Raw genomic sequence first — 26,193 nt, forward strand, 5'->3', positions numbered from 1 at the left:
ATAAAGTGTTTTCACTTGAAACATGGTGATGGTAGTTCTTAAGATCTTAAACTTTTAAAGAACCTTATATTTTGTAGTTTCACACTGAAGCTAGGTTGTAGAAAAAGGTGCACATAGGAGAAGATTCAGAAGGTATTTATTCCACATGACATAGGAAAAGGGTATCCACAGATAGCAGTCATGAGGTCAAAAACATTACCCGACAAAGTCAAACTAAAAGGACAAGAACGTAACTAGACAGAACAAATGAAATAATTAGCAACACCACAGGTGAACTTATGTAATCAAAATGTGAGACAAAATATAGGTCAAATGACAAAGTATGAAAGACAGACTAAGTCCAAACTAACAAATTGTGATAAGTAGAGTTAAGAGTTCATTATGCTTACGAAAACATAAAGGATAGACATAAACCATACACTGTTGACACAATGACAGGAGTTTTGTGTAAATATACAAAGTATATGCCAGGTGCATGTGGATGGGATAAACTCCAAAAATTCCAAGTATTTGTTATTATTATACTTCACCATCATGTTGCTTTACTTCACTTCACTACATATAGCACAATCCTTGTCAACAATGTATGGTTTTATGTCTATTCAATTACAAATAAAGGTACCTGAAAAAAAATGTTATGAGACAACATTAAAATACATCTTTCTGATTCAGTGGATAGAACATGCTATCCACTTATAAAGAACACTGTTATATGTACCTATTTTATATTTATGATGGTATTTAGATGGTAGAGTCCGAATTTGGCATAAACAGAATGAGAACATGGATCCATCATGCCTCGTTACCACTGTGCAGGCTGGTGGTGTTGGTGTAATGGTGTGGGGGATGTTTTCTTGGCACACTTTAGGCCCCTTAGTGCCAATTGGGCATTGTTTAAATGCCACGACCTACCTGAGCATTGTTTCTGACCATGTCCATCCCTTTATGACCACCATGTACCCATCCTCTGCTGGTTACTTCCAGCAGGATAATGCACCATGTCACAAAGCTGAAATCATTTCAAATTGGTTTCTTGAACATGACAATGAGTTCACTGTACTAAAATGGCCCCAAAGTCACCAGATCTCAACCCAATAGAGCATCTTTGGGATGTGGTGGAACGGGAGCTTCGTGCCCTGTATGTCCATCCCACAAATCTCTAAGATGCTATCCTATCAATATGGGCCAACATTTCTAAAGAATGCTTTCAGCACCTTATTGAATCAATGCAACATAGAATTAAGGCAGTTCTGAAGGCGAAAGTGGGTCAAACACAGTATTAGTATGGTGTTCCTAATAATCCTTCAGGTTAGTGTATGTCTGTCTGTCTATCTGTTTGTCGATACACTGGTCGGTCTGTCTGTCTGTCTGACCAAATGGTTAAAATAAAACTTTGATTTGTGATATTGTATTTTCAGTATTTAACCCCAAACAGCATTGCTCCCTGTGTGGAAAAGAGTGTCCAGTTGGAAGCATGGCTCCTTCATTGAGAAATTAGTAATTAGTGAAGTGACATGACATTCAGCCCATACTCAGAATTTGTGCTCTGCATTTAACCCATCCAAAGTGCACACACACACACCATGAACACACACCGGAGCAGTGGGCAGCCATTTATGCTGCAGCGCCCGGGGAGCAGTTGGGACTAGGCCACAACTTCCCCATGAAGATGAGGTATTATACAATCTGTAGAGCTGAAATGTTAAATTATTTCAACTAAATAGATAATTATTATGCCGATAATTGGTATGCAGTTAATACAGAAATGACTTTACATCAAATATTAAGTAGTATTTTGTATTAGGTCAATACAGATCAAAAGGTTTTATTATTTTTACTGTTTGTTCAATTGTCTATATTTCAATTTGATGATTTTAAGATGAAATTACAATTAATATCTTAATAATGGAGTAATAAAAGAATGAATTACAGTTTATATTTAACTTAATATGTTGTCACGCTGTCTGGTCTCTGTTTCCCTGAGTCTCCGCTAGTGGTCTCACTTCCCCATAGGCACCTCACCGCAGGCACTACAATTCCCACAAAGCCTTGTCCCTTCATCACAGTAATTGCACTCCTGTTAATTGCACTCAGGTGTCTTCACTTGATAGTCATTACCCTGCCTATATTAACCGGTCTGTTTCTGTTTGTTTTCATGGAGTCCTTTCTTTCCGTCACCCAGTTTCCTCGCCTTCCGAGTTTCAAGTTCTATTCCTGTTCCTATTCCTATTCCTGTTTGTTTGTTTGTTTGGATGGATTTTTGGTTTTGACCCCTGCTTTTTGGATTCTGAATTTGGATTACCCATTAAACTCACAGTGCGTTTGGATTTCTCGTCTCCTGTGTTTCCCTGGGTTCCCGAACGTAACATATGTTCAATATAATTAAAAATTAAGTTTACTTGTGACACCAGGTGTTTTTAATAATTTTTTTTATTTCCACTAGATTCAGTGCAGCAACTGTAAGAAATGGTACCACTCTGTCTGTCTCGGAATGAATTAAAAAGAGGTACAAAAATGGAAGACGAGAAAGTGATTGTGTGTTTTCTATAAGTAAAAAGTACTTTACAAGTGTAGGTGTTAAAATATATTGTTTACTCTTGAATGTTTTTTTTGTTGTTGTTTTTGTTTTGATCAGCTCCATATAAATGTTAAAATCAGTAAATTTTAAAATCAGTATAAATTTTTGATCAGTGTATAAATACCAGTTCAGTCAAAAAGGCTATTGTACTGTTGGCTGTTGTCGTTTCAAATTAGTTTACAGTATTAACAGGATCATTCTGCATTACAGAAATTTCGTAATTGTCAGGATGTAAATAAGGTACAATTTGTAAATGCAACTACCTTGTGCAACAGTAAGGATTAAATGTGAGGTTGTGTAAGTTGATCACTGTCCGCCTCTATTAACTGACACTGCTTTTACATCTCCCTGGTGGAAAATGCCATTACTAAATTAAAGTACAAAATGCTTCAAGCTGCAATGACGAGCCCAAGTCACTAGTGCAACCACCATCCTCTAGTGTCATTGGGAAAGAGGTGTGCATGCATTGATATTAACCGTTTGGCAGTCTGGTTTACAGCAGGTTACAGGGTTACAGCAATGAAATGGTTAAACACCATGCACACAGACAACAAAATATAAACCTTTAATAATGGTTTACAATAAGGTTTAAAGGAACACTCCCCTTTTTTGGAAATATGCTCATTCTCCAACTCCCCCAGAGTTAATAAGTTGAGTTTTACTGCAGTGATATCACTGCGACTGCTGCGCTCATGTTATGGCTGCACCGTTCCCTGATTATTACACCGGAATGAGTATAGTTTTTAATCATATCGGCCTAGAAAATCACAACTTGACATTTTCCACCGGTCTTAGTACACAATATAACTACAAAAGAGGAAAGTTTTAAATAGGAAAAATATCCATACTCATTTCTGAATGCCATGCTGCTGGTCTCAAAAACCTGAGATCGGCTGAATGGATTCAAAAATGGTATAAACTGGGAGTTTGAGAATGAGCCCATTTCCAAAAAAGTGGAATGTTCCTTTAATATGTTAACAGTACTTAACTGTGCATGTTAACTTGAACAATATGTTTTATAGTATTAATTCTATAATTACATACTAAAAATACATTATTAACTTTCAGTTGTGTATCTGTTAACATCAGTTAATGTACCGTGGATCAACATGAAGAAAAATAAATCAATTAACATTAAAACATTAAAAGATTGATAAATGCTCCAAAAATATATATTGTTCATATTCAGTTAATGTATAGTAATGCATTAAATAGTGTTAACAAATTAGACCTATTTTTAAAATACTACCAAAACTTAGTAATTTTGTAAAAACATTATTTAAATTATTTTAATGATCTAGTAGTGCAGTAATAATACTATACTTACAGTACATACTAACATAATTTATGTATTTGTTGGTCATTGTATCTTCTAGAATCCATCTAGTGAACAACTACAGTATCACAGCCTTCATCTGTCAACTTAAATGTCTGATATGAATATGAGCAGCACAGAATTGGTGCCAAGTAATGTCCCAAAACCAAAAAAACAATTGAAAAATGCATTTAAGTATTCAAACATTAGATATTTACCAAGATCCTTGTGTTATTTATTTAAACCCCCCATAAAATGTAAAATATCAGTAAACTTAAAACTGTATCATAATTGTAATTTTTTGGGTACTTTCCAATGGCTGGTGGCTGCCTCTAAACCTCTAACCTCTAAATTTCATGTTATGAAATAATTTTTAAATGTTAAATAATTTTTTATTTTAAAAACAAATTTTGGATTTTTTTTTTAAATAGTGATGTTCGAATATATATATATATATATATATATATATATATATATATATATATATATATATATATATATATATATATATGTGTGTGTGTGTGTGTGTGTTTATCTTTTATATTTTATTTGTAAATTTACAAATGTTTTGCTGTATTGGCCGAGATTGATTTTAACTACACCCCTACATTTATGAACAGGAAATATTAATGTGTCCCACTCTCTTACATAGCTATATTTTGATTAGATATGTCCCATAAGTTTGAGGCACATGATTTCAAAATCTTAAAATCTGTGTGTAACTTTAATGTTACTGCCAAACACCTGTTTTTCTCCAATTAAGCTCTTTTTTGGTTTTTATTCAATAGTTTTTAGCTTTTATATGTGTTAGACTTTAAATATTGTAAAATGTTAATAGTTATTGATTTACTTCTGAAAACCTTTTAATAAAATAGAAAAAAGAGTAATGTGTGTGTATATATATATATATATATATATATATATATATATATATATATATATATATATAGTAAATAAATAATAATAAATTATCTAATTAATAAAATACCTTTATTATAAATAATAAATAAATAAATACAAATAATGTTGTGTTGCAAAAAAAAAAACTACTAAAAGTAAATGAATAAAACTAAATAAAAATTTCTGTCGTAATGTTAAAGTATGTTTTGATCAACCGGTATGTTGAAACAAAACTGTTGAAGAAAAGTCATTTTTCTTTCCTACCAGTAGGGGTAAAAAGAAAGGTTGTGAAAAATGTCCACTGTCCCCCTCTATTGATTGGCACTGGTTCCATGTCTCTGTCTCCCTGCTGTAGAAAGTTATTACAGAAAGAAGGTTAATTTTGGACATGCAGTTCCCTAATCAGCCACTTGGGGTAAAAAGAAAGGTTGTGAAAAATGTCCACTGTCCCCGTCTATTGATTGACACTGGTTTCGTGTATCTGTCTCCCTGCTGTAGAAAGTTATTACAAAAAGAAGGTTAAATTTGGACATGTAATTCCCTTTTCTACCAGTAGGGGTAAAAAGAAAGGTTGTGAAAAATGTCCACTGTCCCCCTCTATTGATTGACACTGGTTTCATGTCTCTGACTCACTGCTGTAGAAAGTTATTACAAAAAGAAGGTTAATTTTGGACATGCAGTTCCCTAATCAGCCATTTGGGGTAAAATGAAGGGTTGTGAAAAATGTCCACTGTCTCCCTCTATTGATAGACACTGGTTTCATGTCTCTGTCTCACTGTTGTAGAAAGTTATTACAAAAAGAAGGTTAATTTTGGACATCCAATTCCCCTTTCTACCAGTAGGTGTAAAAAGAAAGGTTGTGAAAAATGTCCACTCTCTCCTTCTATTGATTGACAGTGGTTTCATGTCTCTGTCTCCCTGCTGTAGAAAGTTATTACAAAAAGAAAGCTAATTTTGGACATCCAATTCCCTTTTCTACCAGTAGGGGTAAAAAGAAAGGTTGTGAAAAATGTCCACTCTCTCGTTCTATTGATTGACAGTGGTTTCATGTCTCTGTCTCCCCGCTATAAAAAGTTATTACAAAAAGAAGGTTAATTTTGGACATGCAGTTCCCTTTTGTACCAGCAGGGGTAAAAAGAAAGGTTGTAAAAAAATGTCCACTGTCCCCGTCTATTGATTGACACTGGTTTCATGTATCTGTCTCACTGCTGTAGAAAGTTATTACAAAAAGAAGGTTAAATTTGGACATGTAATTCCCTTTTCTACCAGTAGGGGTAAAAAGAAAGGTTGTGAAAAATGTCCACTGTCCCCCTCTATTGATTGACACTGGTTTCATGTCTCTGACTCACTGCTGTAGAAAGTTATTACAAAAAGAAGGTTAATTTTGGACATGCAGTTCCCTAATCAGCCACTTGGGGAAAAATGAAAGGTTGTGAAAAATGTCCACTGTCTCCCTCTATTGATAGACACTGGTTTCATGTCTCTGTCTCCCTGCTGTAGAAAGTTATTACAAAAAGAAGGTTAATTTTGGACATCCAATTCCCTTTTCTACCAGTAGGGGTAAAAAGAAAGGTTATGAAAAATGTCCTCTCTCTCCTTCTATTGATTGACAGTGGTTTCATGTCTCTGTCTCACTGCTGTAGAAAGTTATTACAAAAAGAAGGTTAAATTGGACATGCGATTCCCTTATTTACCAGTAGGAGTAAAAAGAAAGGTTGTGAAAAATGTCCACTGTCCCCATCTATTGATTGACACTGGTTTCATGTCTCTGTCTCCCTGCTGTAGAAAGTTATTACAAAAAGAAGGTTAATTTTGGACATCCAATTCCCTTTTCTACCAGTAGGGGTAAAAAGAAAGCTTGTGAAAAATGTCCACTCTCTCGTTCTATTGATTGACAGTGGTTTCATGTCTCTGTCTCCCTGCTGTAGAAAGTTATTACAAAAAGAAGGTTAATTTTGGACATGCAGTTCCCTTTTGTACCAGCAGGGGTAAAAAGAAAGGTTGTGAAAAATGCCCACTGTCCCCGTCTATTGATTGACACTGGTTTCATGTATCTGTCTTACTGCTGTAGAAAGTTATTACAAAAAGAAGGTTAAATTTGTACATGCAATTCCCTTTTCTACCAGTAGGTGTAAAAAGAAAGGTTGTGAAAAATGTCCACTCTCTCCCTCTATTGATTGACACAGGTTTCATGTCTCTGTCTCCCTGTTGTAGAAAGTTATTACAAAAGGAAGGATAAATTTGGACATGCAATTCCCTTTTCTACCAATAGGGGTAAAAAGGTTGCGAAAAATGTCCACTCTCTCCCTCTATTGATAGACACTGGTTTCATGTCTCTGTCTCCCTGCTGTAGAAAGTTATTAAAAAAAGAAGGTTAAATTTGGACATGTAATTCCCTTTTCTACCAGTAGGGGTAAATAGAAAGGTTGTGAAAAATGTCCACTGTCCCCCTCTATTGATTGAGACTGGTTTCATGTCTCTGACTCACTGCTGTAGAAAGTTATTACAAAAAGAAGGTTAATTTTGGACATGCAGTTCCCTAATCAGCCACTTGGGGTAAAATGAAAGGTTGTGAAAAATGTCCACTGTCTCCCTCTATTGATAGACACTGGTTTCATGTCTCTGTCTCCCTGTTGTAGAAAGTTATTACAAAAAGAAGGTAAATTTTGGACATCCAATTTTCTTTTTCTACCAGTAGGTGTAAAAAGAAAGGTTGTGAAAAATGTCCACTCTCTCCTTCTATTGATTGACAGTGGTTTCATGTCTCTGTCTCCCTGCTGTAGGAAGTTATTACAAAAAGAAAGTTAAATTTGGACATGCAATTCTATTTTCTACCAGTAAGGGTAAAAAAAAAGGTTGTGAAAAATGTCCACTGTCCCCCTCTATTGATTCACACTGGTTTCTTGTCTCTGTCTCACTGCTATAGAAAGTTATTACAAAAAGGAAGTTAGTTTTGGACATGTGATTCCCTTTTCTACCAGTAGGTGTAAAAAGAAAGGTTGTGAAAAATGTCCACTCTCTCCTTCTATTGATTGACAGTGGTTTCATGTCTCTGTCTCCCTGCTGTAGGAAGTTATTACAAAAAGAAAGTTAAATTTGGACATGCAATTCTATTTTCTACCAGTAAGAGTAAAAAAAAGGTTGTGAAAAATGTCCACTCTCTCCCTCTATTGATTGACACAGGTTTCATGTCTCTGTCTCCCTGCTGTAGAAAGTTATTACAAAAAGAAGGTTAATTTTGGACATCCAATTCCCTTTTCTACCAGTAGGGGTAAAAAGAAAGGTTGTGAAAAATGTCGACTCTCCTTTTATTGATTGACAGTGGTTTCATGTCTCTGTCTCCCTGCTGTAGAAAGTTATTACAAAAAGAAAGTTACAGTTGGACGTGCAATTCCCTTTTCTACCGGTAGGGGTAAAAAAAAGGTTGTGAAAAATGTCCACCGTCCCCCTCTATTGATTCACACTGGTTTCATGTCTCTGTCTCACTGCTATAGAAATTTATTACAAAAAGGAAGTTAATTTTGGATATGCAATTCCCTTTTCTACCAGTAGGGGCAAAAAGCAAGCTTGTGAAAAATGTCCACTGTCCCCCTTTATTGATTGACACAGATTTCATGTCTCTGTCTCACTGCTGTAGAAAGTTATTACAAAAAGAAGGTTAAATTTGAACATGCAATTCCCTTTTCTACCACTAGGGGTAAAAAGAAAGGTTGTGAAAAATGTCCACTGTCCCCCTCTATTGATTGACACTGGTTTCATGTCTCTGTCTCCCTGCTGTAGAAAGTTATTACAAAAAGAAGGTTAATTTTGGACATCCAATTCCCTTTTCTACCAGTAGGGGTAAAAAGAAAGGTTGTGAAAAATGTCCACTCTCTCCTTCTATTGATTGACAGTTGTTTCATGTCTCTGTCTCCCTGCTGTAGAAAGTTATTACAAAAATAATGTTAATTTTGGACATGCAGTTCCCTTTTCTACCAGCAGGGGTAAAAAGAAAGGTTGTGAAAAATGTCCACTGCCCCCCTCTATTGATTGACACTGGTTTCATGTATCTGTCTCACTGCTGTAGAAAGTTATTACAAAAAGAAGGTTAATTTTGGACATGCAATTCCCTCTTCTAACAGTAGGGGTAAAAAGAAAGGTTGTGAAAAATGTCCTCTCTCGCCCTCTATTGATTTGAACTGGTTTCATGTCTCTGTGTCCCTGCTGTAGAACGTTATTACAAAAAGAAGGTTAATTTTGGACATGCAATTCCCTTTTCTACCAGTAGGGGTAAAAAGAAAGGTTGTGAAAAGGGTCCACTCTCTCCCTCTATTGATTTGAACTGGTTTCATTTCTCTGTGTCCCTGCTGGAGAACGTTATTACAAAAATAAGGTTAATTTTGGACACTCAATTCCCTTTTCTACCAGTAGGGGTAAAAAGGTTGTGAAAAATGTCCACTCTCTCTCTCCACTGATTTGACTCTTGATTCATGTCTCTGTCTCCCTGCTGTAGAAAGTTATTACAAAAAGGATATTTTGGACATGCAATTCCCTAATCAGCCACTTGGGGTAAATGAAATGAAGTGAAAAATTTCCACGCTCTCTCTCTACTGATTCGCACTGGTTTCATGTCTCTGTCTCCCTGCTTAAGAAAGTTATTACAAAAAGGCAGTTAATTTTGGACATGCAATTCCCTAATCAGCCACTAGGGGTAAAATTAAAGGTTGTTAAAAATGTCCACTCTCTCCCTTTATTGATTTGAACTGGTTTCATGTCTCTGTGTCCCAGCTGTAGAACGTTATTACAAAAATAAGGTTAATTTTGGACATGGAATTCCCTTTTCTACCAGTAGGGGTAAAAGGAAAGGTTGTGAAAAATGTCCACTGTCCCTCACTATTGATTGACACTGGTTTCATGTCTCTGTCTCGCTGCTGTAGAAAGTTATTACAAAAAGAAGGTTAATTTTGGACATGCAGTTCCCTAATCAGCCACTTGGGGTAAAATGAAAGGTTGTGAAAAATGTCCACTCTCTCCCTGTATTGATTGACAGTGGTTTCATGTCTCTGTCTCCCTGCTGTAGAAAGATATTACAAAAAGAAGGTTAAATTTGGACATGCAATTCCATTTTCTACCAGTAGGGGCAAAAAAAGAGGTTGTGAAAAACGTCCACGGTTCCCCACTATTGATTGACACTGTTATCATGTCTATATGCCCTTTAACTAAAAAAACTATTACAAAAACACCGCCTACTGAGCTATAGCAAATAACGAAGAAAGTTTGCACTTTCCCCACGGTCCCTAACTGAGGGCTCTGCTGAGAGCGTTCTCTCCCGGCTTTCTGCACATTGCGACGGCTTGCACGGGGCCGTGCTTATTATATCGAGGGAAAATATAGAAAAAGAAGGCTGTGAAACATGATCAGCTTTGCCCTTTTGGCGGTCACACTGCTTAGATTTTTTTAGAGCAATTCGTTTTGGAGTTATTGGCGTTTACCGCTGAATGTGTCACGAATATCGAAAACAAAACCAACTTAACCGCGCTCCCATTATACACAGCCATGAGGATGACATCACATGACCTCACATCACAAAGACACGTTTGTGAATCTCTCTTCTACTGTTTTCATTGTTGTCAGGCTAATTTCACACAAGTAACCTAAACCTTTGACTGATCACACTTGTAAACAGCTAGTCGTTCATCCAAAACCTGCTATTGTGCGTTTTCTTCAGAGCTCCTCGTTTCCTTTCACACAACCATTGTTGTGAGAAAACTAAAAGCCACTTTAATATAGCTTACCTCACTCAGTTTGCCAGTAAGCACAAATTTATGGTTATCATTTACTCACCCCTTAAATCTTTTTTAACGTCATTTCTGTATAAAACATAAAATAAGTTATTTTGATAAAGTTTTTCATACGGTGGAAAGGAAAAGCCATCATAGCTTGGCTCCAGAAGATAAGTCACAAGGTTTGGAAAGACATGAGGGTAAGTAAATTATTACAGAAAAATCATTATTTGGGGGATCTATCCCTTTGGTATTTACTTTAGTAACCTACATCAGGTTACAAGACAAAATACAATCGCAACTAACAATTTCTGTTTTGTATATTTTATTGCTTTGGATGGTTGCAATGTTTTTCAATCTGACATTTTCCCAGAAACCCCAAAAATACAGTATATGTGGGTACAGTAGGCCATTTTCTGTTTAAATCAAATTTTAAAGTCAAATTTATAAACATTGTCTCTGATATATCATGATCACGTTAATGCAAAGAGATGTCATCAGGAATCACTTTGCCTGTGTAGACGCGTAAAGTCTTGGTTCATAACTGAAATTCACTTAAAAAATAATAATGACAAAGACCTAAGATCAAAGAGGTATTGTATTATTTAGCTCCTCCCATCATCAAAACAGAAAAAATAAAGTCCTGTGTATGACACTGTTCTTAAAATGTGGCAGTGATGATTATACTCAATATTAATACCACAGAAAATCCACTGGCATTTATACAATATCTGTATTTGCATAGATCAATAAATGACATGGAAAGCACATTTTACTGTGGCAACATTCCTCTAGTGTTAATTTAATAATAAATATAGCATTCTTTTTTTAATCCTTAAGTACACATAAATCACTATGAATGAAGACTAAGTTGCAAACATTTCAATTAAATATTTCTATAATCACATCAAAATCATTTTAAAAATCGAATTAGCCAGGAAGATTTTAGTTCGCAAAACTAAACAAATACAAAAACTCTTGTCCAGCATTAACAATGTGTACTTTGCTTAAACATTCCCAAAACACACAAAATCACTAAATCACTAAAACCCTAACAGGTTTTAAAATATTATATGTAATAAAAGTTAGACAAAAACATGAAATGCTTTTTCTAGACAGACTGATTTTGTCAGTGTTCTAATGATCCTTGTTTATATTCTAACATTAGCTCTATAATCCACACGGTTTAATTTAACACAGTAACCCATGAGTGTTTGTGCCATCGCTAAATAAATACTACAAATATAGAACAAACTGTCATTAAATAAAGGTTTGATGTTTTTTAGAGGGGGTTAAACTGGTAGAAGAATATAAGCAGTATTAATAAATCAAGCTAAATAAAAAGGTTTAAATGTAGTAACATAAAACATTATCTTCTAAATTAATATCTACACAATTTAAAACAACGGCCTACACACATTCCAACAGCCTACAATCATCATCACTACTAGATGCTAACCAAAATGCAAAATAAAACGTAAATTGCACACAACCGTTTAAAAAACACACCAGGTCCTAACAGTAACAAATCCATTAAGAAACACACGCTCGATGATTTTTGTGCAACTGCGTAAACAAGACACAAGGTAGTACTTGGTAGTGTCACTACTGAGAAGCAGCTTCATCTTTGACATGTGCATTATGGGAATCAAAAGACATTGGGTCAGAGGATACGGCCTCTGCTCTGTCCTCAGACAAGCTGCTCTTTTGAGACTGTGGCTCATCAGAAACACCCTGATTGACACCATCACTTTCTGAGGAGAAGGTCTCCATGTCTGTCGGCAAGCTATGATCGAGAGGCAGATTTGGGAGAAGAGCATGTGGGAGAGAAAGAGGAGGAGGAAAATCTGAAGGCGATTGAAATCCACGGAAATCCACAGCAGGATATTCCTCTGAATTTTGCTCCTCAGGGTTACGACTAGGAACCTCCATATCTTGAAGCTCCTCTGCAAAGAGACATTTTGCACATTTTACTAACTAGACTTTGACTCACAGATTGAATTCTGTTCACCTTAATGTAGCAAGGTGGCCTCACCGACACCTGATACGTCAATGTCCTCTCGGACAGCTAGGGATGTGTTTGTCATGTCAATGGAAGAAGTGGATAGGTCCAGTCGGTCTGCTATGTCTGACACTTCCGAATTCATCATGGCCACTTCTGACTGATCCAAGAAACCTGGAGGAACCATTGCTGTGATACATTACAATGTTTTTTCATGCTTCTTGTTCTAGATGAAGCACATTTTTTAATGCCTTACCAGGATCCATTACTCTCTGAATGGGGGGTGGCAGTGGGGTGTCAAGATCGAAGCCACTCATTGACTGACTGGACGCCATTAAGGACACCTGAGGATATACATTTCAGAAACACTGTTGTAAGCATATACCTAAAATTCAAACCAGAAGTACATTTATTAATGTTTTAAAACAAGTAATGTACATACACAAAACATTTACTGGTATAGTCGAACATGCTGTGAGCATTTACACACCCTCACATCATTCTAAACCTGTTTGCATTTATTTCTTCTAATATATATATATATATATATATATATATATATATATATATATATATATATATATATATATATATATATATATATATATATATATATATATATATATATATATATATATATGTATGTATGTATATATATATAATAAATGCAAAATAAGTTCCATAAATATTAGCACTGTAATATTACTGTTACAATATAAGATAAAAAATATTATATTATTTTTCTTAAATACTTGATTTTTTATTTTACAATGAAATATTACAAAAGTAATATTTGTTATTTAGTCTTTTAGTACTTTTTCAGTTTTTATTTAGTAATATTATTATTTAGCCATATTGATATACAGTGCTTAATAAATTTATTCGACCACCAACACCTAATATAAGGTTTCTTTTAAAATAGTAAATTAGAAAAACTTGTGGATAACAACAATAATTATATTTTAGCATTATAAACACTACTGTTATTAAGGAGCTTACAAATACTGGTTTATTAACCATTACAGAAACATAAAAAAATATTTTGGTAATCGCCAGTACTGTTAGTTAAGGCTGTTTAGCTGTGACACAAATCTTACATTGGGTGGTGTTGATCTAATAAATTTGTTAAGCACTGTATAATCATAAAATTTCGGACGAATTGTTCTCCCCTAAAACCAAGCACAGCAACTCAGTTTTTCAGGAGTAAATATGTTTTCTCCCTAATCTTGCAGCCCTGCTTTCTTCTGTTTTGTTTCAGACCCCATTTACTTTCACTGTATGGACCTGAAAAAACTGAGACCTTTTTAAAAATATTTTGTTTTGTGTTGCACAATAGAAAGAAAGATATACAGGTAAGTAAATCACAATGGAATTCTGGGTAAACTATCCCTTTAAGTAATGTGACCACACTACAGTCCCATGTAAAACTACCTCTGTGAATCCATTTGTAGGAAGCTCTTGCTCTGGCGTTCCTGCCACAGGAGAAGCTTTTGGACTGACTTTTTCAGATTTTGGGCTGTCAGGTCGTGCTGGGATTCGGTGCAGGTAGCCATATCCAATGCCACAGCCAAGACTGCAAAGACAAAAACATTATAATGAAATGCACAAAAGCTCTGGAGGAGGCAGTAATGTGAGTTGTTTCCTCATAATAATGGCTGATTCAGGACTTTATATCTTCTGTAACAGGGATATTACCTGCCTTCTCCCCCCCAGGCACCATTTGGTGTGACAACCACCTCCCTGCAGTTATCGGTCTCTGTATTGTAGACCAGCAGCTTCAGAGGTTTCCCCTCATGGGCTTCAATAAGGGAGAAGAAATCCTCTGACTGTTGGGAAATCAAACCATTGCTTGATTGTGAATAACTTGCATGCACATATTTTGTTTTTCCAGAAATAACATGCAAGCTTCATTTATGGACTTAATTCACGTCTTACATCTTGGAGAACCTGGTCAGCTCCAACAATGAAATCTGAGTGCTCCTGGAGTCCGGCCAATGCTGCTGGTGAATTTGGCTCCACATCCTAAAACCAAAACGAGTAAAATAATTACACAAAGAAAATAAAGAGAGCTGTCAAAGAAGACGAAGTACCTAAAAAAAAGAAAAACGATCACTTACGAGAACATGCCAAACGTTTTCACTGGCTCCTTGAAAGCTGCAGAAGCGGACACTGGCTCCCAGAAGTCCTTGACCACCCCACATGTTGCTGGGAACCACTTCCAATTCTCGCATCCTCATGGTCTTTGTGCTATACACTTCCATCTTCACCGGTTTCTCCACATTAGCCTTGAGGAGGTCCTTCAGCATTTCATTCTCCTGGTTCTGTTTCAGATAGCATATAGCGAAACAGTGACTGTATTTACATGCACGTCAACAACCATCACATGCACTTTCATCTTCTCTTAAATACAGGAGATATAGAAGTATATATTCTGAATAAGATGCTTACATTACCCCCAAAACATTTAAAATGCTATTTTACACAGGTTTCTAGAAAGTGTAATAATGGGTTCAGGTTATTGCAATTGGTTTTAATATGTTTACATTATTTATGCATAAACAGAATATGACCACAGTCCAATATTCAATTATATGAATGTCACAGACTACTGAAAACCATTTAAAACAGATAAATATCTGTAGCATATTTTTAGCTACAACACAAACACTACCGGATTGATGTGTTAAATTGTACACAGTGTATATTATATACAGTTAAATGATGGAGATTACATTAAAACATCTTTAGTACACAGAAACAGCATTACTTGTAGGACATATTACAATTTTTACAATTTAATCAGAACAAGAAAACATTAAAATATTAATTAGAACATTGTTGTGCATAGAAATCTAATCAAGCTGACAACTATTACACCACTGTCACTGATTATGAACTCAATGGAATCATTTACTGTTTATTACTTGTGTGAAACTTGACTTAAATATTTGGATTAAATGTTGAAGATTACAAGAAATAACCAATAAGGCTTTACAAACTTACAAGACGATTATGACCAATGGATATGATGAAATCAAAAAACGGTTCCAACCCAGCTTTCTCTGCCGGTGAGTCATCTTGAATCTGTAAAACAATATAAACTCATCAATGCAGAGCACAAACTCCATTCAGTTAAGGAATTTCAAATGCATTTATGTTGTGCACACTGATGTGTATTCTGGAAATTGTAATAACATCCATCGAATGGTACGTAATCTGACGTAATGGATATCTGAGAATATCCATGTGTCCCAATATACATACTATCCACCCTATCTGCCCTAAATAGTACTGAAAATTACCAATAAAACAGAATTCATGATGGACAGTAAGCACACTGGGATGCAGGCTATGAGTTTATTCAGTGACGTGGCGGCTCCGCTTAGCCTATAATAACGTTATTCCTAAATCCAGGAGCTGTAGGATTCCTGACCACGACACTGTTCCAAAACTCTTTTACACATTGAGCACTATGTAACATAATGTAAGAAATCATAAATGTTAAAATAAATAATAAGGTGTTTTCGGAGCTGTCGGAGTTACAGCAAAACAGAACCTGTTAAATACTATTTCCTGACAGTTGCCACTTTGCAAGCATCATTTTTAAACACTGAAAGGCTTCCACAGATGTTAGTGCCGTAGATAAATCTAAACATGAATGCACACACTCAGTTTTCCATCAGTGCATATCTGTCCAAGCCTGAAGCAATGCGGACATGAGAACTTCATCAAAGCATAGCTAGCATGCAAAGCTGCTCGATGTCAAAAATAACGTCAGCAAAATTGAAGTTATTTACCCCATGAACATGATATCCTTCTGTTCCCCCCTCAGGTGCACCACTGCTCTGTGTTAAACCCATTACTCTTGAGGGTTTCGATGTTTAGCAGTGTTACGTTTAGCTTTCCGAAACAAACGACCCTGAGAGAGATTACTCAAAACATCGTGGCTATGTTGTCCATCTAGACAGGGGAGAGCAATCGAGCAAGATGCGATCGATCAAAGGACTTCTCTATCGCGGTACTGTTTCTTTTTAATATTTGTCAGCTAAAACATTCTCAAAACTAAGCAATTATGCAAATATATTCTGTATCTGGCTAAATTGCATAAAAATAATACAAAATGTATAGTATAATAAAATGTTACCTTTATATTGTATTCACATATCCTAAATAATTGTATTTTTTGTATTGTATTATTACTGTTGTATTGTTGTTTTTGTTAATGACTTGTTTTGACAAAGCAACAAAACTAAAAAACTAAATTTGAATTATTTGTACTCACAGATAGTTGCATAAATTTCAATTTCATTTCTGTTCAACGATTCGTTCAGCTTTGTATTAAAAGAAACCGTTGATGTATTTTATTGATCTTTTTTCAGACATCTTGAGGCTACATCTGTTGTTTCCTGAGACTTCCAGGTAAAGAACAACAGTAAAAAAACCTAAACATAATTTTATGAGTATGTGTGGAAATCAATCAAACTTCAAATTAGTTTTCAATTGAATAAACAATATCTATATATCTACATAAAAAACAACAGGTTAAGAATACTGGGATTTTTGAAGTCTCCCTGTTTTCCATTAAAATCAGTATTTCTCACTGGTTTTGTGAAATCAATTTATTAAGACAAGTTATTCCGAAAAACAAACAAACAATTTGGCCCTTGAAAAGATGATCATGAAATATGAAAATGGCATTTTGACATTTATATCAGCTCATACATCACCATTAAAGCAAAACACAACTGAGAAATAAATATGAATAGGCTTTTATAAATAAACATTTAAGAGTAAAACTTAATTTACTCCAATAGCATTAGTTTGGTACCTTATAAAATGTAATGAAGCCTTTAGTTTACAAAGTATAAATATAAAATCTTACTTGAAACCACTATACAAACTCTCCAAGACTTTTGGAAAAAGTTGAGATATTACTCATCATGATACTTTCCACAGATTTTCACTGAGTGGTTGTGATAAGGTTAGTTAAGGTGACTACCTTAATATCCTTGAATATAATTTTAAGAAATATCCTTAAATTTCAAAGTTATTTACCATTTTTCTCATAGTAAATGAGATTTAATGATACTGTACAACTGCAAATGAACAATGCTCCTTTGATTTTAAAACATCAGTAAAAATCAGAGTCGCTCTGATCCCCATTAAGAAATTCCTACAAGAGACTCCAGAAGACTGACTCCTGAGTCCTCAGTTAGAGTGGGACTGGGACAGCAGGGGAACTGGAGCGGTGACATGTAGTCCAGATGACTGCACACTTTCAAATGATTGCAGCTTAGACCGTACTCATGAAAAGTGTCAAAAAAGACCAGGTCAGAGCCTGAGGACAGACTGAGGTCCATGTAACAGTTCATAGTGTGATCTGGAGATGCAGATGGTGTATTAGGGATATCAAATGGATCGTCTACACATTCCCTGGTGGCCTGATTACCATTTTCATCCAGATACTCCACTTGAGATGTACCGGAGTTGCTTTCCTTCGTGGATGTGCCACCAGAAGCTTCTGTGGACAGATAATACTCTTTAATGTATGGACATCCTTCTCCATCAGAATTGGAAAAAGTGAGAATGTGAGTGAGTCCTCTGCTGTCCATGTCCAGTGTGGGTCGCTCTGAGGAAGGTCCTCCATCCGTCTCAGAGTCCAGACTCAGAGAAGAAGCGCAGGAGGTGTCAGTCATGTCACTGCTCCAGCTGTTGTCCCCCTGCCTGCAGAGCTCTGAGCTCAGGAGAAATGAGGGAGAGTCGTTTTCTACAGGAAATGTAATGGCTCTGTTCCTCTCCACTGATTGTTGCTCAGTGGCAGTTAGTCTGCTGTCATCGTGCAGCCTCTTTTCCAGCTCCAGCTTCATGTGTGTGTGGATGTAGTGGCTCTGTACATGACTGGGGTTGAACTCAATTCGGCCTGCGGGATTCCCACAACATTCCTTTGAACATCCACAAGGAAAGTTGGAGCGATCCATCTGTTGACAGAAAATGTTTGCCAAAACAAATCAGTATGGCTGCACGTCTACTTCATTTCTCATAATTAACAACTGTTGCTGTCCATAGGAAAGAAAAATAATCTCAATGAGATTAGAAGGAGAGTAAACTGAGACTTGAAAATGAAAATAAGAAAATGACTTTAGTAATCTCACAAGTGTCTCCAAAAAGTCTGAGATTTCATTATAAACACAAATGTTTCTCAAATTTAAAAAAGATTTTTAAAGAAATGAATACTTTTATTCAGCAAGGTTGTATTAAATTGATCAAAAGTGGTAGTAAAGTCATTTCTAATGTTATAAAAGATTTATGTTTCAAATGCTCCTTTTTCATTAAACGATTAATCAAAGAATCCTGAAAAATATGTATCATGGTTTCCACGAAAATATTAAGCAGCAAAACTGTTTCCAACACTGATAATTATAGGAAATGTTTCTTGAGCACAAAATCAGCATATTACAATGATATCTGAAGCATCATGTGACATTAAAAAAACTATTATTTTAAACTGTATTAATATTTCAAAATATGCTCGTTTTTACTTTATTTTTTATTAAAAAAAATGCAGCATTGGTGAGTTTAAAATTCCAATGAAAATCTCCTAGGCAGTGCAAAATCTTTTGAGCGATAATATGTCAAAGATTATGACAACTGACCCATCATCAATAAATATATATATATATATATATATATATATATATATATATATATATATAGAGAGAGAGAGAGAGAGAGAGAGAGAGAGAGAGAGAGAGAGAGAGAGAGAGAGAGAGAGAGATAGACAGAGCGCACAAGAGAGAAAAAAGTTAATTTATTGCTTATTACTTGGCACTGGATGCCAGCCTGGCTGCAGGCACAGGTCTCCGGCTCACAGAAGCCCTGGCAGTGGCATCCACAGTCTTCCCTCCACCGCCGCAGATCCTTCAGCTGCCTCTTCTCCTCCCGGTCGATTCGCACAACCCCTGCTGCTCTCAGTAATTCACGTCTCTGTTTGGAAGAGTAGAGACGGAGGGATCCTAAGTCTTTCAGCTCTGTGCTACTGAGATCAGCATCCTCATCTGGGACGTCGTTCACTGTCAGCCTGGCTGCTTCGGTCACTGTGAGAGTCCCACCGATAATCAGCTATAAAAAAAGAAGATACTGTAAAAAGACAAGCTGAAAAGAAAATCATTTATTAATATTGGAAAATAACCAAATCACCTTCTGTCTCATTGCCTCCAGCCTCTCCTCTTGGTGTTGCTCACGGAGCCTCTCCATTCGCAAGCGCAGCTGCTCCTCCGCGTGCTCCTCCAGGGTGAACTGCTGGCGGGCAGCGTGCCGTCTAACCATGCCCAGTGTGCAGCCACCATGACTGGGCACACTGCTGAAACCTTGACAGCGCTGGAAAAGGAACACTGTAACCAGGCCAAACCGAACACTGCCTTTGGATTGAGTATCTTTTGTCTTCTTAAGGATGGATGACACTAAAAGTAAAAAACGTATTACTTTTTAATTATTATAAAGGTTATTATTAAGATTTTGACACTGGTTTTGACTGCGACTACACAGTTATTACTCTGTCGCAGGACGACAGATGTGATTTTCATGACAATGTGGGACACGTGCGGGACACAGATAAATTTACTTGAACATGACAGCTGTGCATATGGATTTTTATTCTTTTTATTTGATCATTTTTATTGTAATATTGCATTTGTAAATTTTTACAGACATAGCAAGTCATTACAAATCTCACATTTTCAGCGTTCACATTTTCAATTCTTCTATAGTGATTGTCACTGTTGTAGTTTCCACTAGAGGGCAGCTGAGTCAGGTCTGTTAGCAAGTAGCCTGAACTCAACACTAGAGAGCCCTAATGAGACATTAAGGAAATTACATGAGTGGTTTGGAAATTTTTCACATGCAGTACTAAAAAGAAAAAAATAAACTAACTTTATGAATGCAAAGTTTAGAAACTTCTATTGCCATCAGAATGTATGTGTTTGTTTTTTTGCAATGGCAGTTTCACTCGCTGAATGAGGATAATGGGCTGAGGTAGTAGAGTAGTAGCAGTATTTGCAGTACTTCACATGCAGATTTCACAGTGAATCAACACTGAAAAACACACAGTGGTCCAGGCATGTCCAGGCATATAGACAGACAATATAATCTCATAGTACTACCAAAGGAAAACACTTACACACCAGATATGCTGTGTCCCAGTCAGGACGGTGTAACTGATTATAACTGTTGTGCTTACATTGGTGTTTGTGTGTTTAAAATGACTCAGGACGACTGTGCACAACATCTTGTGATAAACAATGTTACAGCTGTCCGTTTCTCTTCTTATCTAGTGCTCTGCACAATAACACTGAGGTTAGATAACAAGACAAGTGTTTAAAAACACTGGAGGTGACAACTGTTGCTTTGCATGATTTGAAAAATTCACAGTTACTATGCTTTACTACTTTACTATGCTTTACCATGCTTTACTACAGTTACTATACGGTTACTTACTTGACATGTGATGTCTTGAAGAGAAAGAACCAGCAGGCCCAAAGTTCACACTATCACTTTGGGGGTTCTCTTCATCAGTGTCCCATTCAGAGTGTGATGAGGGGGATGAGGAAGAGTAAATGGCATCCTCATCTGGGAAACCATATTTCCTCTTTAAACCCCCACGCTGCGATGTAGCCATGGCGATCTGTCAAATTAAATAGGAGAAATTAAAGCATAAGATTAGATGTATCAATCAGTTGAAAAGCACAGCAAATGGGTCAATGATAAATGTTCATGATGACGATAAGGAATTTAAAAAAAAAATCTAATTTATAAAATTTTTATATAATGATTTTAAAAGAATAGCAATATATTTAATAACAACAAGGTGTTACATATGGTACATTTTAAATACTTTTTCAGTTTACAGATCTCTGAACAAATTCAGTTTACAATTTTTTATTTTATTTTAAATAAAAGTTTTCAAAAAAAGGCCATTTATTATTTTCAATAAAAGTTTTCAAAACTTTAGTTAGTTAAAAATGTATTTCTATATTTTTTGTGTAGAGTATAAGCTTCTTTTTTTTACAAATATAAAAATGTATTAATTAATTAATATCATTAATAAATATAATTTATGATTGCACATGATATGATTTGGCACACATAAGGTTTTCAAATTTTGACAAACTTATCCAGTTTTGTTAGTAAAATATATTTTTCAATAATAAACAAAAAACAATAATAATAAACAAACCAAACTATTATATAAGATTAAAAATAGAACTCTTGTAATACCAGCTTTTTTCACTAAGATATCAGAAGAGTTCTATCACCACGACGGGTTTTGCCCCTATCAAAATTTAATTTAATTCAGAAATTAAAAACATGCTCCAAATACAACATGTGAGTCACTTATATATAAATGGCATTTTAATGTATTTTTGAATGAATAAATAGGTCATAAAATGAGATTGCATTTTTGCTCTGTACCAAGTATGAAAAAATTAATTTGGGGAGGTTCAATAACCAGCAACTGGACACCTCTCTCTTGTTCAGGCTGGTACCAAAGATTCACATCTTCACTCTGGGCGAAAGCCTGTTCAGCAGGTTTCCCAGTAAGACAAAACTTGACTTGAACTACTACAACATCACAAGCACAGCTTTCTCAGGCAAATGATCATTGTTATTAATCACATCATGCAAAGTGTATGCAAACACAAAAGTGTGCATTATGCAACCAATGATTAGTCTGGAGGGAATCAATGGCTCCTTCTCTCTCCCTCTGGAGTCATTAACATTCCTCAGATGTTTGGAGTTCTTCAGGAACAAAATGTTAAGACATACAGCTCAGCTTAACATCCCAAACGGGCTAAACTGCATGACATATTTTGTAACCTGATACTTGTTTTTATTGCAGAATCCCCCAAACATATACGAAAGCAACTGCCAAGCTCCATTTCAAAGCTTATAAAAGCACCTATAAGTACACGCTAAGTATAAAAAAAAACAAAAGAGGACACCGTAACACAAAACGCACATACAGAAGTTTTTCTGTTTGAGTGGGTGTGCACTGGAAAGAAATCACACGCTAGCGCATACACACACACACACACACAGAACTCTGTGTACCTCAGATGACAGAACAACACTACCTCACACTGCAGGAGCAATCTGCATCACATATCACCTGGTTCTTGTTCCAAGTGCATCCAGTCAAGCCCAATCCACACAAATGGCTCATATGCCAAGAACACTATGTGCCCCTGTGCACACTGTCTGTATCCTGAACAACCTTAACTCTCTCACACACCTCTTTCACACAGGTCTGGTTTTCTTTGGACAGTGTTATGTAAACACCTGCACTGTAATCCCAGATGCCACAAAGTCAACTATGTAAACGGTTATAGCTGCATGAGATAAAGGACACTTTGTGTTGCACATAATTGTAGTAATGTTTGTAGCATGTGAATCGTGCGTCAACAGAAATGCAGAATCAACCGATGCGGTGACACATGTGATTTACAGCTTCCTCTAGCTGTGACAACGTGATAGTGATCTCTTAAAAGTGTGCAGACACCAGACTTCAAGTCCATTCAATTATTCATTGCATCCTTTGTGTACAGTATGTGATGTGGGAGTGTTTATAGTGTAGTGAATGTGTAAGACAAGAGGGCAGCTGAGTACAAGAACATATAGGCCTAACATACAATAACAAACAAACAAAAGTTTTCACTGAAAGCCGAACAGAGCTGATCATTTCTTGGACTTGGCAGTGACAACTGGCCAGACTACAACTATGCAAATGAGCATGCGAATGTTAGAATGTCTCCATAGAAGGAGGAGGTGGAGTTTGTAGACTGTGAAAGGGGAAAGCAGACAGATGACAGGTGGAAAAATAGGTTATCACTGGTGTACAGTAGACAAAATCATCTAGCCTAGACTTTTTCTCACATTTTCAATGCAGCAAAGTGAAGATTTAAATCATCATGTCATAAAATAGGGTGAATACAAGTGGGACAGTTTCTGATCATATTTCACTGGTGCTGTTTTGGCTATACAGTGTCATTCAATACCAATTTAAGATTAACTTAATACTGTTCATTACTTACTAATGGAAGGAACAGATTATTAAGATAGTGTCCCAATTTTATCTTTATTCATCCTAATTATATATATATATATATATAAAAAGTCTAAACCACTCTAACTTGCCTTGGCCTTAGGTACTGTAAGCATCTTTCTCTTAAGATAAGGATCGACAGGTGCATCTACTTTCTACTTTTTTTTTATGTTTTTCAAACATTACAAATATTTAAATATCAAATTTTATTTAATTTCTAATAAAAGTACAAAACAGTTCCGTTTTATTTTAAGGATGATTAGGCTAGTGTTCTGAATTAATAGAAACTTTAACGTCTAAGCAGAACATGCATTAATAAATGCATATTATATATAACTTTATATTTATTTATCTCCCTCTCTCTCGCTCTCTCTTTTTTTTGCGCACGAGCACTTTAATTCTGCAGCTGCTGAACTTCCGTAGCGGACTTTCTCGCGGTCATGCTTTATTTATTCAGGGTCGTAAATGACCACATCAAAACGCGATAACAACAAACTGTGAGACCCACGGTAACAATCAGAGATTCAACCGCTTAGCATACTAACGGTCCTATTGAGTTCGCATTCGGGAGCGTTTTATGCAAAAAATAATGTGTTTCACGCGCTGCGAGAAATCGAAAAGCATCTTAAAGAAAAACAAATACTCACCCAGTGATTGTGTATCCGTGTACCATGGGGGGGAAAGACGACCATACGATGCTTGAAAAGTTATCAAGATAGCACCGACGTCCTTTTTCTTAGCTCTCTTTGCACGTACAGTACAGTGGGATCAGCTGTGGTTGAGTTGTGTGTGTTCGTCAGTGGAAAACTCCCCCCACTCTGCCTGACGTAAACAGTAATATGAGGACCAAAACAGCAGTCATGACGCTCACTCAGCGCGTGCACACGGACACAGTGACGGACAAAGAACAGTCAGTTACGACGGAACTTGCAAAACAAACTTGTCAATGACGGAAAGTTGCATTGAGTAGAGAGGCTGGCGACGGTTCATTCAGCTCCCCACCGCACGAGGATGTACTGGATGTCCTTCGTTTGGCTTGTGTGATGCACATCCATCGCGCCCAAAGGGCCACAAAGGTCGCTTTATTCAGCAAAAATCAATAATTAAGTTCATCAATTCTCCCAGTGAACACTTTAAAATGAGGAAGTCAGTGTTCTATCATGTTTTGATAAGATGTCTTTCTGATAAAATACTGTGAGCAATTGGGCATAGCCTAATTGTTTTGGGAACCAACCACTGTGAAAAGCATGACGTTCATATAATGCCATTAAAGGTTAATGGTTTCCAAAATCCATACGATCTCCTCAGACAATAAGGGAAACAGTCAGTTTCTATCTGCACTGAAAATTGATGTAGTTTTTAGTAACAGGTTTCAATCAGAAATTAGTAAATTTCACAAATAGGCTTACTGTAATTACAAAACATTTGAAGTAGAACGGTTAAAAAGTATATTCTTGCAAAACTTAGTTCAGTATTTGTTTGATTTATTTACAACTTTGAAAAATATATATATTTAACAGTATAGGCATAAATATTAATGTCTTGACTACAAAGATAATATTCAACATTATTGCTCTGGAAAAAATACAGTTTGTTGAATAAACATTGCCCAATAGCGGCAATGTATTCATGATGAAAGCTGTCAATAAACTTTTTTTTTTTCAACAGAATTTAAACAGTAAAACAATTACAGAGGTCATCATAAAACTCATAAAACAGCAAAAAAGGTACGCACACCATAAGATACAACACATAGAACAACTGTCTTAGAGAACTAATTATGCAATAATTTATCATATTTGAAAAATAAATGACACTATGTCCTGATCTGTAGACAATACTAATAAAGAACTGGACTTATATAAAATACTGAAATATATCTTTTGTGACAACTAGCCCCGGTCTCTCTGACGTTAGCCTGATGCTTCCTACATATGGATTCATGGATCTTATCCATTTTCTCTAATTAAGTCTATTCAAGCTTATGCTTATGAAAAGACGGGCAGTGAGGTCACTGAGGTCAGACAAAAGGCAGAGGAGAAAACCATGAGCCACTCAGCCAATCACTAGAGAAACACTCCCTTGATACCGAAGAACCTCCCTGTGGCAATGACACTGTGAAACATCCATCACAGGACACTACTTGGGCATTCAGAGGCAGATGGTAACATCTTTGTGTCTCCCTCTCACCCTGTCTTTCTCTCTCCTTCTCGCACACACATAACATTGACTGTATCACCTCAATGATTTCTCATCTGTTTGGTAATGAAACCACAGGGCACATATTACCCGTCAGCTGGTGGTAAGACAGGCATACAAAAGAACCACAGATGCTTAAAAAGCAGGTTAAAACATGTCAACAGTACGCTGGGGAATGAGCTTTCAAACATAACACATCCATCTGCTAAAGGGTTGAGTGTATTGCATAAAATAAATTGTGATTATTATTAACTATTCTGTGAATCACCAGAAGATCCACTGAGAGAGTGACCACAAGTGGAGAATGTGATGTAGGCTAAGTTGTGTTTCTGCACAACT

General features: G+C 36.0%; 2 protein-coding genes across 2 annotated transcripts; both read right to left on the reverse strand.

The window, feature by feature from the left end:
• Nucleotides 1-10,863: 10,863 nt before the first annotated feature.
• On the reverse strand, nucleotides 10,864-16,547 carry LOC132154987 (Golgi reassembly-stacking protein 1-like). Its single transcript, XM_059563745.1, has 9 exons — nucleotides 16,355-16,547; nucleotides 15,561-15,641; nucleotides 14,675-14,878; nucleotides 14,493-14,579; nucleotides 14,253-14,383; nucleotides 13,989-14,130; nucleotides 12,814-12,901; nucleotides 12,591-12,731; nucleotides 10,864-12,501 (listed from the first exon to the last, which is right to left on the reverse strand). The coding sequence occupies exons 1-9, from the start codon at nucleotides 16,415-16,417 to the stop codon at nucleotides 12,161-12,163; spliced, it is 1,278 nt and encodes a 425-aa protein (XP_059419728.1). The 5' UTR covers nucleotides 16,418-16,547; the 3' UTR covers nucleotides 10,864-12,160.
• Nucleotides 16,548-17,556: 1,009 nt separating this feature from the next.
• On the reverse strand, nucleotides 17,557-24,517 carry LOC132154988 (cysteine/serine-rich nuclear protein 1-like). Its single transcript, XM_059563746.1, has 5 exons — nucleotides 24,303-24,517; nucleotides 21,051-21,237; nucleotides 19,755-20,017; nucleotides 19,380-19,676; nucleotides 17,557-18,535 (listed from the first exon to the last, which is right to left on the reverse strand). Exons 1-5 carry the CDS (start codon nucleotides 24,345-24,347, stop codon nucleotides 17,720-17,722), a joined length of 1,608 nt encoding a protein of 535 aa, XP_059419729.1. The 5' UTR covers nucleotides 24,348-24,517; the 3' UTR covers nucleotides 17,557-17,719.
• Between the last annotated feature and the right edge of the window lie 1,676 nt (nucleotides 24,518-26,193).

This window comes from Carassius carassius, chromosome 12 (assembly GCF_963082965.1).
Source record: "Carassius carassius chromosome 12, fCarCar2.1, whole genome shotgun sequence".
Lineage (NCBI taxonomy): Eukaryota > Metazoa > Chordata > Actinopteri > Cypriniformes > Cyprinidae > Carassius > Carassius carassius.

Bases quoted from the DNA above. Each gene is read 5' to 3' on its own strand.
- LOC132154987 (XM_059563745.1), bottom strand. From the start codon at position 16,417: ATGGGTTTAACACAGAGCAGTGGTGCACCTGAGGGGGGAACAGAAGGA. The intron at 12,902-13,988 runs GTAGTTTTACAT...GTATATCCTCAG, and splicing joins CTACAAATGGATTCACAGAG to GTGTCCTTAATGGCGTCCAG. The intron at 12,502-12,590 runs GTGAGGCCACCT...GTCTCTTTGCAG, and splicing joins CATTGACGTATCAGGTGTCG to AGGAGCTTCAAGATATGGAG.
- LOC132154988 (XM_059563746.1), bottom strand. From the start codon at position 24,347: ATGGTCGTCTTTCCCCCCCATGGTACACGGATACACAATCACTGG. The intron at 20,018-21,050 runs GTAAGTAACCGT...TTTTACTTTTAG, and splicing joins TTCAAGACATCACATGTCAA to TGTCATCCATCCTTAAGAAG. The intron at 19,677-19,754 runs GTGATTTGGTTA...CTTTTTTTATAG, and splicing joins TGGAGGCAATGAGACAGAAG to CTGATTATCGGTGGGACTCT.